The following is a 13,596-nucleotide window of genomic DNA, read 5'->3' as shown; positions in this document are numbered from 1 at the left end:
TTTTAAGTTTAAGTTAATTCAAACTAAGTTTTCCAGTGGGTTGAGAAGATCAAGGCTCAGTGGCTCTGCCATAATAATTTTGCAAGCTACACAGCGCTGGTGTTGAGACCAGACAGGCATGCTGTTCACACAGGCTGGTGATTATAAACAGTCTGAACTTGTGTTCATACATTTAAGTACCTGCTGATAAAATGCATAACATCAGCCTAAAAGGAAAGACCAGATGATGAAATTACACATGCTGCCCACTGAGACTGTCCAGGCTTAGCTGCTTCCTATTTATCTGATATACCGCTTTGAGAAAAGTAAAGAAAAAAAAAGTAGGATGCACTGTTCTCAAATCCAGATATGAAAACAAGGTGCAAATCATAAGGAGCCATGCCTTTCAGTTGCTGCATCACACAGGCTCGAACCATTTTTGCTTGGCTGTGAGTTGCTGAACTTGCAGCCTTGGGCTAAAAAGAATACCACATGCAGTGCAGAGAAAAGTATTTGATCCCTCCCTGATTTCTTTTTTTTTTTTTGTATTTGTCACACTTACATGTTTTAGATCACTGAACAAATTCTAATATTAGACAGCGATAACCAGAGTAAATACAAACTGCAGTTTTTTAATGATGATGTCATTTTTTTCAAGGGAAAAGAGTTATCCAAGCCTACTTAGCCCTGTGTGAAAAAGTAATCACCCCTCTTGTTAAATCATAAATTAACTGTTATTAGCCATATTTTTTGGAATGCTAGCCACTAGTTTTCCACACCCGGGCCTGATAACTGCCAGAGAAAGAACACAAAGGCTCGTATCACATTTGCCAAAGAACATCTTGATGATCCGCAAGATTTCTGGGAAAATATTCTGTGGACTGATGTGACAAAAGTTGAACTTTTTGGAAGGTTTGAGTCCCATTACATCGGGCATAAAAACTAACACAGCAATTCATAAAAGAACATCATACCAACAGTCAAACATGGTGTGTGCTGGTCTGCGGCTGCTTTGCTGCTTCAGGACCTGGATGATCTGCCGTGAATTCTGAATCATGAATTCTGCCCTCTACCAGAAAACCTGAAGGAGAATGTCCGGCCATCAGTTCATGCCCTGTAGCTCAAGCGCACTTGCGTTTTGCAGTGGGACACTGACCTGAACACCAAAAACAACATCAACGTTCTGGAGTGGCCTAGTCGAAGTCTAAATCTGACTGAGATGCTTTGGGATGGCCTTAAACAGGCTGTTCATGCTCAGAAGCCCTCCAATGTGGCTGAATTACAACAATCCTGCTAAGAAGAGTGGGCCAAAATTCTTCCACAGATTTGTGAAAGACTCATTGCTAGTTATCATACATGCTTGACTGCAATTCTTGCTGCAAAATCAGGTGTAGGGAGCAATTACTTTTTCACACAGGACCTGGTACGTTTGGATAACTATTTTACCTTAATAAATGAAATTTATTAAACTGCACTTTGTATTTACTTGGGTTATCTTTCTTTGTCTAATATTACATTAGATTAATATTACATTACATTCAGCAAAGGATCGTATATGGATGGAAGCATGTCGTAGGTTCTCTCTGAAGGACTAAAATGACTAACAGCAGGTTATGATGTTGCCCTCAGTAAGTTATACTCCTGTGTTTTGAAATGCGTAAATTTGAATGTGTTCACTTTTGGAGAAGTGCTAAGACGAGTTAACAACATTTATATCACAAAGTTTGCAATGCAAAGAATATTTTTGCTTTATCACTGGATGACAGTGCTCAAGCAGTTAAACAATACTACTTCAGCTTTTCTGAGCTAAGACATCTACTACATCAAATTTACAACTTTACTAGCCATTATTTTTACAATTTTCCATCGCCACTACTTTTACTGTCTCTATTGTCACCTTGCTAGGCTAACAAAAATGTGTGTTTCTGTGCTCGATTTGTGAAGTCAGTGTGCTCAAGCCAAAGCAAGATATTAAGCTGATGCATTAAATAACACACCTCCCAAATGTGTTACTGCATATTAGGCTGGCTTCCAGCTCCAGCAGAGACAGCTACGCATTACCTAAACAACACTGTGCCCGAGATACATGTTTGGCTAAGACTATCTGATCAATATTAAACAGCTAATGTGCACTAAAGACTGGATTACCAACACACTGAGACCTGGACTCTCAGGGGAATCAGTGGTCTACACAGACAGAGCAGTAATCCCCCCCCAAAATGGTTTGCTCTCTTTATTTAAAGCATCACCTGTCCCCTAAAGGAAAAAAATTCAAATATGATAATAACAATTTAATATTATTTTAATATGCAGCTTATTCCTGAATAAAAACCTATCAAAATATCTCAAACCAATCTGGGAAGAGGGACTGAAAGAAATCCTGGATGCCTTTGCACTGTGGCCAAATTCATCTGTGCCTCTAATATAAATATTCAGATTTAGTGACACAAAATAACTGATATAAAAAGGAAGAGGGCATGTAGCTGGGGAAAAAAAAAAGCTCTCACTTTAAATCACAACTTTGCACCAAAGGCTAAAGTCTGTCAAAGAGGGGAAGGGGGGCTCTAAAGAAGAAACTGAGAGAAGTGGTTTACGTTTTGAATGAGGGAGAAGGTTTTGTTTCCTGCTCCAATCCTGCTGTAAGTCAGCGCTGCCGCCGCGGCTGATGGCATATTTATTCTGTTCTCCCTCTCTCTATGCCAGGAAGGGAAAGGTCAGGACACGACACACTACCCAAGTGTGAAGTGTTTGAATCTCGTGATGAATAGGTCGTTTTCCTACACGGACTGCGGTTCAAAGCAGGGAGATAGATGGTGAGAGGAATGGAAAGTGTTCAGGAGAGGCTCTGCAGGCTAACTTAAACTTCTAGGACTGGTGTCACTTTGGAAAATACATTTCCTGCATTTGAAAACAAGTACCGACATTAGCTTAACTGCAGATAGTAGGACTGTATCTAATATATATATATATATATATATATATATATATATATATATATATATATATAAATAGACTTCTGCTCTCTTTAGTTCTACATATTTTTTGTTTCTTTTACTAGTTCACTTTCTTGTTTTGGTCTTTTATTGCTTGATTTTTATGAACAGCTTAATTTTACCTGATACAAGTGAATAAAAGTAAGTAAAAAAATAAAACAATAGAAATTCACTGAGTATAAAGCAACAATTTGCCTCGCAAATGAGAAAAAAATGAGGTGGCGCCTTCCTCTTCAAAATGCTCATCTTGTCAGAGCACTCAGCGGTGTGATGAAATTCAGTGTGACTATCGCAGCAACATGACACTTCTCTGTGACTTCATGCATTAAAACATGAGCGAATGATCAAAGGTGACAACACGATGCAGCCAGAGGTGGATTATGGAGCAAAACACAGAAAATCCAGAGCTTTTATCTTTTATTTAGCTCACAGTTTTTGGCCTTCTGTGCTCACTATTTTAGGTTACTCCGGTTCCTAAACACACAAACACTGATTGTGCTGCTTTTTTTTTTTTTTTTTTATAACTCCTTCAAACAATCATTTCTTAAAAAACTTAACCTAGTGGACTAGTTTGCATTTGGATACCAGGGTATAAATTTTTAGATATTTACACATAAAGTTAAATATATATATATTATAAAACAGTGACCCTTGTAAGACACTGTATCCTACAGTTCAGGCCAGGATGTGCGTCTCACATGGTGGCATCAATTGCAAGCTCCAGTGTGACTGATTCTCTGTGCACACTGCAGAAAAGCTGAACGGCAAATTGAGAGTCAGACGAGCAATTTGTCTTGTCAAAGTCCGAGAGTGATGCTCCCGGGGGGGACGGCCTCATCTGTTCGCATCCGCATTAAAGTTTCTCCTGATTCATAGAAAACAGACACTGAGTAAAGAAAACAAATGGCCATTGTCTCATTTATATGAAAACTGAAGATTAAGCCACTGGAGTTTACATTACATGGAAGAAAAATGAAGAATGTCTGCATAATACTCAGGTATAAACACTAAACTCGGGTAGGAGCCAAGAAGACGCTTCTGCTGCAGAGACAAGGATGCTAACAATGATGTCTTTATTTCAAATAGGCACTGGTCACCCATAGCGTTTCATGGTGAAACAAAGAGAAAAAAGAAAAGAAAAAATGACTATCACTCTCACCTTCCTCACCATGGTGGTTCAGTTCATTAACATTTGCAGGAATTCATTTATGCGCAGCTCCCTTAAGGTCTCTCCGCAGCATTTCAATCAGGTTATGGTCCAAGCTTTAGCTGTCAGACAGATGGCCTCACATTTGACTCTAGAATACTTTGGTATACAGAGGAGTTTACTCATGGTTGACTCAATGACTGCAAACTGTCCAGGTCCTGAGGCTGCAAAACAAGCCCGAATCATCACCCCTCCACCACCATGCTTGACAGATGGTATGAGGTGTTTGTGCTGATATGGTGCTGTGCATTATGGCCAAATAGCTCCACTTTGGTCTTTTTTGCCCAAAAGACATTGTTTCTAAGGTCTTGTAGTTTGTTCAGATGAAACTTTGCAAACCTAAGCTGTGCTGCCATGTTCTTTTTAGAGAGAAGAGGCTTTCTCTTGGCAACCCTTCCACACCAGCTGTTCTTCTACAATCTTGTTCTAATGGTGCTTTCATGAACTTTTAACATTTAACACGCTAACCAAGGCCTGTAAAGTCTGAAAAACAAAACATTGGATATTACGATCATCTCAGGCACACAGCTCTGGTTATGATCAGAGAACCCCCCAACCACCTGCTGTTCAAATGTTTTGCTTGCAAAAGGCAAAGGAACAGAAGTAAGCTGGCTTAAACTGAGGTTGGCCTCAAACAGAGAGTCAAGGACTGATTAAAATCCCAGCATTACATGGATTATTTTGAACTGTGAATCATGCAAAGCTATTGTAGTTGAATCCAAGAATAAAAAATATACAGCTGAAAATGAGCATAATGTGGATGCTAAAGCTATTTCTCCTACACAAACACCTGGACCCCCGCTGATGACAGAGGCAGGTTCAGTACCCGCAACAGAGGAATGTTGGGATCTCTGTGGAATAAAAAGCTGATAAAACACAGTTGTTTGGCACTTGTGCGTGTCTACTTTGAGAATACAGCTTGTGTCGGGTAGTTGCAGGAACATTCAATTCAGCGTGCAGCTGCTCACACTTACGAAGTGTGACATGAGTGTGTGAGAATGGTGCTCTTTGCTAAATTACTGCTATTCCTGTTACCTTGGTAATGATTACCAAGCACTTGAGGCATCTTTTATGGATGGGGGGAAAACAATGTGAAAGCACTTTATTGCTTATTAAGTGGTGTATTACCGCCACTTACTTTAGCTACATAAAACTGACCATCTCAGCTTATGACAGAGATAATTATAGAAATGAAAGTAACTCTTGCTCATGTATTTATTCAATGGCAAGGATAAACTGCACTAAGCTCAATGGCACTGGTTAGATAAGGCTCAAAAGCACTGTTAATGTTGTTGGCTGTGTTTAATCACAGACACGCCTGCTTTGACCTCCTGATGTTAACTTCCTGTTAAAATAAAATGTGCTATGAACTGAGAGTAACAGAAGTTGCAATAAAACTCATAACTTGAAGCTTAAGAATAAACTTAAACAGAATAAATCAAACTTAAGAGTCCACAGCCATTAACAGCTCTGTGACACTGTAGTCTATTACATTGGTGTTAATAAAATCACAATAATAATAATTATATGAGCTATAATTGACAGGGGAGCTATCAGTTTAGTATTGAAGTTGATGCATTTTAACTTCAGATTCAGTGTCTGTGTTCATCAACCAGCCTTGTTTACTATATTTTGCAGATTTTATAGTAAATCTAAGAACAGAGCCCGACTCTTCCTTGTCTTTGTGTCTCAAAAGAGAGCATATTTCTCTCATATTGGCTTCTCTTCATTGGCTCCCTGTTAAGTCCCGTATGGAATTTAAAGTCCTTTTCTTCACATACAAAGTCTTGAATAATCAGGCCCCATCTTAATTTAAAGACCTCATAGTACCATATCACCGCAATAGAGCACTTGGGAGGCAGAAGCCGCGCCACCCACACCGCAACGCCGCAGATATATGTGGTTGCCTGTCCACCACTGAGCTACCCGGGCGACCTTTCCATGCTTCTTCACCTCTTTTCACTCTATTCATAACCACTGTTTTAATCATTAGTTATTCTTAATCTCTGTCTCTCTTCCACAATGTGTCTTTTGTCCTGTCTCCCTCCCCTCACCCCCAACCAATCACAGCAGATGGCTGCCCCTCCCTGAGCCTGGTTCTGCTGAAGATTTCTTCCCGTTAAAAGGAGTTTTTCCTTCCCACTGTAGCCAAATGGTTACTCAAAGGGGGTCATCTGATTGTTGGTGTTTTCTCCGTATTATTGTAGGGTCTTTAACTTACAATATAAAGCCCCTTGAGGTGACTGTTGTGATTTGGCGCCATATAAATAAAACTGAATTTGAATTTATTATGGTTTTAAAGTATTCATAAACATAGTGTATATTCAAGTTTGTTAAAAGATATAGTGTGTCAGAGGACCTGAAAATTTACTGGCCTAAAGAGTTTTTCTGTGACACCCATATGTGCTCGATAAATCTTAAAGGTACGGGGTGTAAAATCTCGCCACTAGATGTCAGGAGACTGCAGTCAACTAAATTCTGTTTTCTTGAGAATTTAATCAAAATGTTTATAAGAGGGAAAGTGTGATTTTTAGGACACTCGAGTCTAACATTAGCTGTCATAATATTAGCTGGTTTGTTGCCAGCTGTCTGAAGATGGGAGGGTTGCACGCCTAGACTGCTGACAATAAGTACTTGCTAAGTACATGCTAAATTAGCATGTTTAAACATTTGTGTTAGAGCCTTGACGTCAGTTCAGGAGATGAGGCTTGAGGTGAGGAGGAAGAGGATGAGGGAGAAGAGAGGGCAGTGGTGGAGGAGGAGGAAGACATAATGAGAAAGGGATGATGAAAATATACATGTGCAAACATTAAATGGTCATAAATAATTTGAAACAGCTATGTGTTGATTTTTAAATTAAAAGTAACTTATAAGGTCTACTACATATGTGGCCAGTCTCCAGCCACACACATACATTTTTTCTGTTAAATAACCTCAAGAATGTACTTGCTGTACCTTTAAAGAAACAGTTTTACACTCCATGCTGCATAGAGCGTGTGTTTCTACCACATTTCACAGTCATCTGTCAAATAGTTGTTGAGACATTTCAGTCTGAACTAAACTGGTGAACCAACCCATGTCCACTCCCAAGTCATCACATACTGACACGTGTTTAATGGACTGGTTCTTATATAACACTTTACTGCTCTGAGCATTCAAAGAGCTTCATACAACATGTCTTTATTCACGCATATTCATAAAAGCACTTTTTTTCTACATCTAAGTGTTTTCTATCTAACATTTGCACACTCATCAACACTCCAATGAATGCATCAGGTGCAGAATGGAGCAACTCAGGGTTCAGCATCTTGCAGCATGCAGCAGCCAGGAATCGAACCACCAACCTTCCAGTTAGTAGATGACCTGCTCTACCTCCTGAGCCACACCCACCAGGAGGCACTGTGCTCCCCTTTAGTGTCATTTTTTTAACATGCAAAGTAATCTGACAGAGTTCAATGAAAAAAAAAAAAAAATCCCTCCGTGTCGTATCTCCCAACATGGGCAATAATTTAACCGTTAACCACTGTTTTATGAAAATGAAATGAAAGCATCTCAGACAGGACTTGAATTCCAGGTTACAGGTTCTGTGATTTTGCCATCCACTAGCTCACTTGCCTCCAACTGATGGCACTTGTAAAGTAAAACAGTACATATGGGCAGTACCCTTCAGATGGAAAATGACACTAAATATCTACCCCATGTGTTAAAATTTGATGAGAAGTGGCTGTGGACCAACTGTATGTTTTGAGCTGACAGCAGAATCCTTAGAACTGGTAGAATTAGAAAGTAAAACCTCTTTTGGTCTACAGAGCTGGTCCTGCTGTCAATAAAATGAGGCTGCAAGACGTGACCTGCTGCTGCTTGGAGTCTACAGGTAAATACATTTAGATTACATATAAATATAATTTTAAAAAAAAATCAACCAGCAAAGAGATAGGAGATACTTTGCAGCTGAAGTTAAGAAACTTAATTGTATCCCTGAGGGGCTTGAATGCAGACTTGTTATTAGGCTATGACAGTGTGAATGAATATGCCATTCTTATTAAGAAACAGCTGGTATTATTAGAGGGAACAGATTGTGTACTTCAGCTACTTTCCTTAATGAGTCCCACCTACATTAAAGCTTGTGAGACTCCAGGGTAAACCATTTTATTAAGACTGCTGATCTAGTTTATATCACATAACAGTGGATGGTGTAAAATTTAACTGATATGCTTGAAGGATCAAACGCCGGTCATTCCTGAACAAGAAATAAGTGCCTTTTAGCCAGACAAATGCAAATCCCGCATGTAATTCATACTCAATTTGCAATTTAAAACGAGCAAGTGATGCTAACGAAAACAAAAGGCTTCCACTCTGTGTTTTCACTCTGTTGATTTATAATTTCCTAATGTGACCAAAACAGCAAATTAAATGATGTGCGAAAAAGCTTAAAATGTGTTCACGCAACACGTGAAATGTCACTGAAAGTGGCTAAAAGCCCCTTTACCCCCCCACTTCTGGAACCCTGGGTCATTAGCCAAGACCCTGGTTATTAAACTGAGCTTTTAAAAACAGAAAGCACAATAGAGTTGCATAGTTTGCTTCTACTCAAAGTTAAAGTAAAAGATGAGAACTTATAAGCAAAGCTTTTCAGCAACATTGCAGCAAGGACCCACCAACAACCTGCTGTAAAATACCTCTCTCTGTAGAACACACTGAGTGAAAACAGACTGAAGACAGTCCAGTTTTTAGAAGCCACGTCAAATCATATCTGCCTTCAATTTCAAACCGTTTCCTTGCTGTCAGTTAACATCACAAACACGCTTCCCGCAGCTTAAAGACTCATCACTAGAACTGACGTGGTCAGACTTTGTTGCCAAAACGGTGCGCGCGTTTCATCATCTACAGTATGCTACTCACCGTGGTGCAGCCGCCCTCCGTGTCGTCATCCAGCAGTCCCAGTCTGCACAGAGCCTTTTCATTCCTCAGCCAGTACTCCGATGAGTCCAGCACGCTGTTACTGCACAGAACCTAAAGCACACAGATGAACTCTGCTCAGACTCAGCAGCACTGAAAACTCACAGATGCACACAGAGCATCATTGCACACACACACACACACACACTTTCTGAGTCACCCATCCACTTTCATCTGCCAGTCTGTGTTCTCCCTTCAGGAAGATGGGATCAATTGACCTTTCTCTAGGACATTTATTTCAGTTTAAGTGTCTGGAGCAAAGGATCAGAAATCAGTCAGCTAAGCAGACACAGTGCATTGTATTTTTAACAGTTATTGTGTCCTCCCTGGAGGCATATTTTAATAAAATCTTTAGGAAAAAATATAGTCACACAGCTGCTTATTAGTCAAGTGTCCTTCTGTCTAATAATCTTGTGTGTCGTAACTGTCGACCAAGCTGTTTTAATAATTGGAAGAATAAAATCAAGGATCCCCTTATCACCGTAATGGGTTTTAACCGTCATGTTGTATATATTTAGAATTTTTTTATTTGTAAAAGAAGATATATTTCACACAGTTTGTACTACTTTAATGCAGCAGATAAAATGTTAAAATTGCATTATATAAATAATACCTTTCTTATGCAATTACTTTGACATATGACTATGTTGTTCATTCCCACTATATATTTTTAGAGACAAATCACACCCCCCCCTGCTTGTACCCTCTGGAATAGACCATCTGTGCAGGCTTTCAGCCAGGTAAAAGTGACGTAGACTCAGCTGATCTCAGCGAGAGTGATCATATCAAAGGCTGCTGCCACAGGTCAGCGGAGCCGGAGGCCCAATTATAACAAAGATATCACCTTCTGTCTGTACAGGACACTCAGGTGGAAGTCAGTTAAGAACATGAGCACTAGGCTAATGAGAGTCCACCTGTACACATACATAATGTACAGTCAGGCGCACACACACATTCTCTCTCTCTCACACAAACACACACACATGCACTAATAGAACTACACACACTTTGAAAGGAAATTCAATCTAGCCGCCACCTCAGCCCACTGATCTGTACTATTTCCCGTCCTGCCTCTGTGGCACTGGGATGTGATAAATCTACTGGGCTGACCTGAGGGCCCGGCTATTTCTCTTATTACACAACCTCTGGGTGTCACTGGCACCCAGGAGGAGGAAATGAAAATTTCTGGCACTGCTGGAAGCACAAACATATAAACTGATGGGAAGACAAATATGATGGACAGTCACCCGAAAACATGAACTGAGAAAAAGGCAAAACCGCCAACTGGATGACAAGCAGTCATGTTATACTTACATAAGACACTACTATCAATACAGTTTTTGAATGCCCACTCTTACCTTCTTACAGGCGCTGATGGATGATGCCACAGTGCTCTCTGTGCTACCTCCCGCCACCTCGATAGATTCTGAGCCTTCAAACATGGCAGACGACTGGAAGTTACTGTAAGGCAAAAGGGCACAGAGTTGACTTTGTCAGAGCAAATTCTCGTCAAAGACTTCCCTTTTTAAAAATCTGGGATCAGTAAAGAGGGGTTATCTGCTCTGACTGGAGTGGCCCAATGACTGTCACATTCGCTAATACAGTAGAGCTGGGGCACTCCTCTATTGAATTAAGTGTTATTGTCAGACAGGAGATGTATTTCAATATTCTGTGGTAAATACTTAATTTACTTCAGCGAGATCCTTCCTAACCCAGCAAGACAGGGTCAAAAACCATTCCCAATGTCCTAGCCCTGATCCTACAGTCAAGAAAAGGTAACAGTTTATGGCCAACCAAAGTGACATTTCTCATGAATAACTGAAGTTTATTTATTATTTATTTACTGTCTTTAGACGCCAAGACCCTTTTATCACATCATTTATGAAAAAGCCATGTACATGGTGTCTTCTCCTTCAGCATGAAATGTACATATAACATGCTGCATGTAGCAGAAGGCTTTCACCCTGTTCACGAGACTCTGAACCAGTTTCCATTTTCTGAAACAGGCTGATATCAAACAAGCGTGTAGCACAAGCAGTGCAGCATCCAAACACCAGCGCTTCTTTGCCTGATCCTAAAATTTGACTTGGACAGCAGCAGTAAGAGAGGATCACAATATGTGACCTTCATTTGGCACACAGGACAAAATTATTCAACAAACTGTAGCGACGGGCATGTCTGTCAGCCTGCACAACGAACCGACGCACAACACAGCAAACTCCAAAATCTCAGGAAGGCGTCATTATCCTCTATGCATGCTTTCACTGAGATAAGCCAAATCGAAGCTTATCTGGAATGGCATTAATGAGGATCAATTTGGAAAATGAAGAGGCTGGGGATGCATATTTAAATAGGAACATCTGTTTTTTTTTTTCCTTTTTTTTTTTCTTTCTATAATCCACATATTTCAAAGCAAATTAAAAGCATTCTGTTTAGAAAGCCCCCGGGATCACACAACTGTATCTATTTGCAGTTAATGAACATGTCTGATGTAAATAACTGTGTCACAGGAAAAGTGAGTTTGCTGTGAATGGCCTGATGCGCTGGAAAATAAAATGTGCTGGAGATAAGTGGATATGATGTGCTTTAAATAGGCTGCTGTGTCTGCAAGGCGAGCATCAAAACAGCCATCCAACACACACAGAGAGAGAGACAGAAAGAGAGAGGCAATGATTCTGTGGTGAACTAGATGGATGCAAGGTTAAAAATTTGGAAAAATACTTTTTAATGGCGACTGTCTGTGGTTTTCGTGCATGAGTGTTTCTCGCAGAAAACTGAAAGAGACAAACGGAAATAATTTCTCACGCGCGACCTTCTTTCTAATCTTTGAGCCTAACGACCTTTCCATCACGACACGGTGATGACTGACAGGTTGGTGCGCTCAAGTGTCCCCGGGCCCGAGGTACTCAGCCTGAAGTGAGGACACAATTAACCCCCCGAAATGTCTGCTTTTAAGACGTGTCAGGCTCCCGCTCTGCTGTTGTAATTCACTGTGAAAGCGTGTACGATTGAGGATTTCATGCTTCAGGGACGAGCAGGCCAGTTTACTGGTCCTCAAACGGACAACTTTTGGTGTCATCCTTGGAATTTCACATCTCTGGAAAGGGTTCCACAACAAAACACAATTAGCGCGGCATGTTAAGGTCTATGGGTTGCAGACGCCTTCAATTTCAGCTCCGACTGCATGAAGCAGAGGACTAAAGCTGACTACGAATGTGCGAAAAATCAACCATCTATTGGAAACGTGACTACTGTTACTGTCAGAATTCCTATCAATTAAGCCAGGCTGGCTGAAACGTGTTATTAACTGCAAAGCGCTGACAATAGCCTACAGCCTTCTCTGAAAGCAGCTCTGATGCCTCGCTGCGTGGATTTAGCGCGTTTTTCTCACAGTAAACACAAACACTCTGCACAACCTTAAAACCACCAGGTTCTGAATCAGGAGCCTACAACATAAATCATGTGGCGCACTGGCACATCATACTTACTTCATCTCAGGGCTGTGGGAAAAATACCTAAAACACTATATCCTAAAAAAAAAATTTAAAAAAAGGTGCTGCAATATCGCATCAAATATCGCATCAAATTGCTGTGTGAACAAAAAAGAAATCTTAAAGTTCCAGTGTAATGAAACAAAAACAGCACAAAGTCTGAATAACATGCACACAAATCAGTTGCTGTAAAGACAGGATTTCGTTTTGAAATATGCGCTCATCGTCGCGTTATTTTTCTTTAAAACCGTTATAATTAGGGTGTCTTACCTCGGCGTCTTCAGAAGGCACTTGGCGCCTGCCATTCTATCAAAAGCAGCCAAACTGTCCTCAGCCGTTGTGTTTATTTCCTATGCGGGGGAAGGAGGACAGGGAGAGGTACAGTGGAGTGCCTCGACGCGTAATTGTCCCCGGGACACTCTCCAGTCCAGATGCGCATCCCCGATCAAGGAGTGAAGGAATTCCACACTGTTTCAGCGTGACTGGATGGGGACTGTGACGAACCGAGCCGCCGTGAAATCAGCAGAAGAAGCAGCAGCAGCGTTATACTGCCCGCTCTGCGCGCGTCTGTCCGCCAAGTGCCGAGTGAAAGCGCAGGAGCCCCGCATGGATCAAACGTAACGAGCTGCACGACGCAGGCAAGGGCATTCGACAGGGCCGGTGTGCGCGCACGTCTACGCACGAGCGTACCGGGCTTGTTAAACTTAAAGCGTGTAATTGTTTTGTCTGCGTTTGATTACTGGAATTAATTATTTTTGACTCTTGGGAGCGTCCCAGCCAGCAGTGAGCACAATTTTGACTTATTATCCCTAAATGTCAAAATGGAACCCAAACAGTTTGCACATTCAGGAGGCAAGGGGCAACACAAGCATTCCCCGGGAGCTCTGGTTCATGTTAAATGGAAAAGCCAACACTTTAAGCTTCATTTCAATTAACCCCAAAGAGAAGCTGTCTCTTTAACTGAATA

General features: G+C 40.8%; 1 protein-coding gene across 1 annotated transcript in view; it reads right to left on the bottom strand.

Moving 5' to 3' along the window:
• The window catches only part of sphkap (SPHK1 interactor, AKAP domain containing), a 32,043-nt gene extending 18,816 nt beyond the window's left edge, over window positions 1–13,227 (bottom strand). The window contains exons 1-3 of the mRNA XM_030744153.1: window positions 12,900–13,227; window positions 10,497–10,599; window positions 9,082–9,192 (exon numbers count right to left, since the gene is read on the bottom strand). Of these exons, the coding sequence (XP_030600013.1) occupies window positions 9,082–9,192; window positions 10,497–10,599; window positions 12,900–12,934 (249 nt within the window). The 5' untranslated portion in view covers window positions 12,935–13,227. The remainder of the gene's footprint in view (window positions 1–9,081; window positions 9,193–10,496; window positions 10,600–12,899) is intronic.
• Between the last annotated feature and the right edge of the window lie 369 nt (window positions 13,228–13,596).

This window comes from Archocentrus centrarchus, chromosome 13, assembly GCF_007364275.1.
Source record: "Archocentrus centrarchus isolate MPI-CPG fArcCen1 chromosome 13, fArcCen1, whole genome shotgun sequence".
NCBI lineage: Eukaryota > Metazoa > Chordata > Actinopteri > Cichliformes > Cichlidae > Archocentrus > Archocentrus centrarchus.
This window is presented reverse-complemented; position numbering and strand designations above follow the sequence as displayed.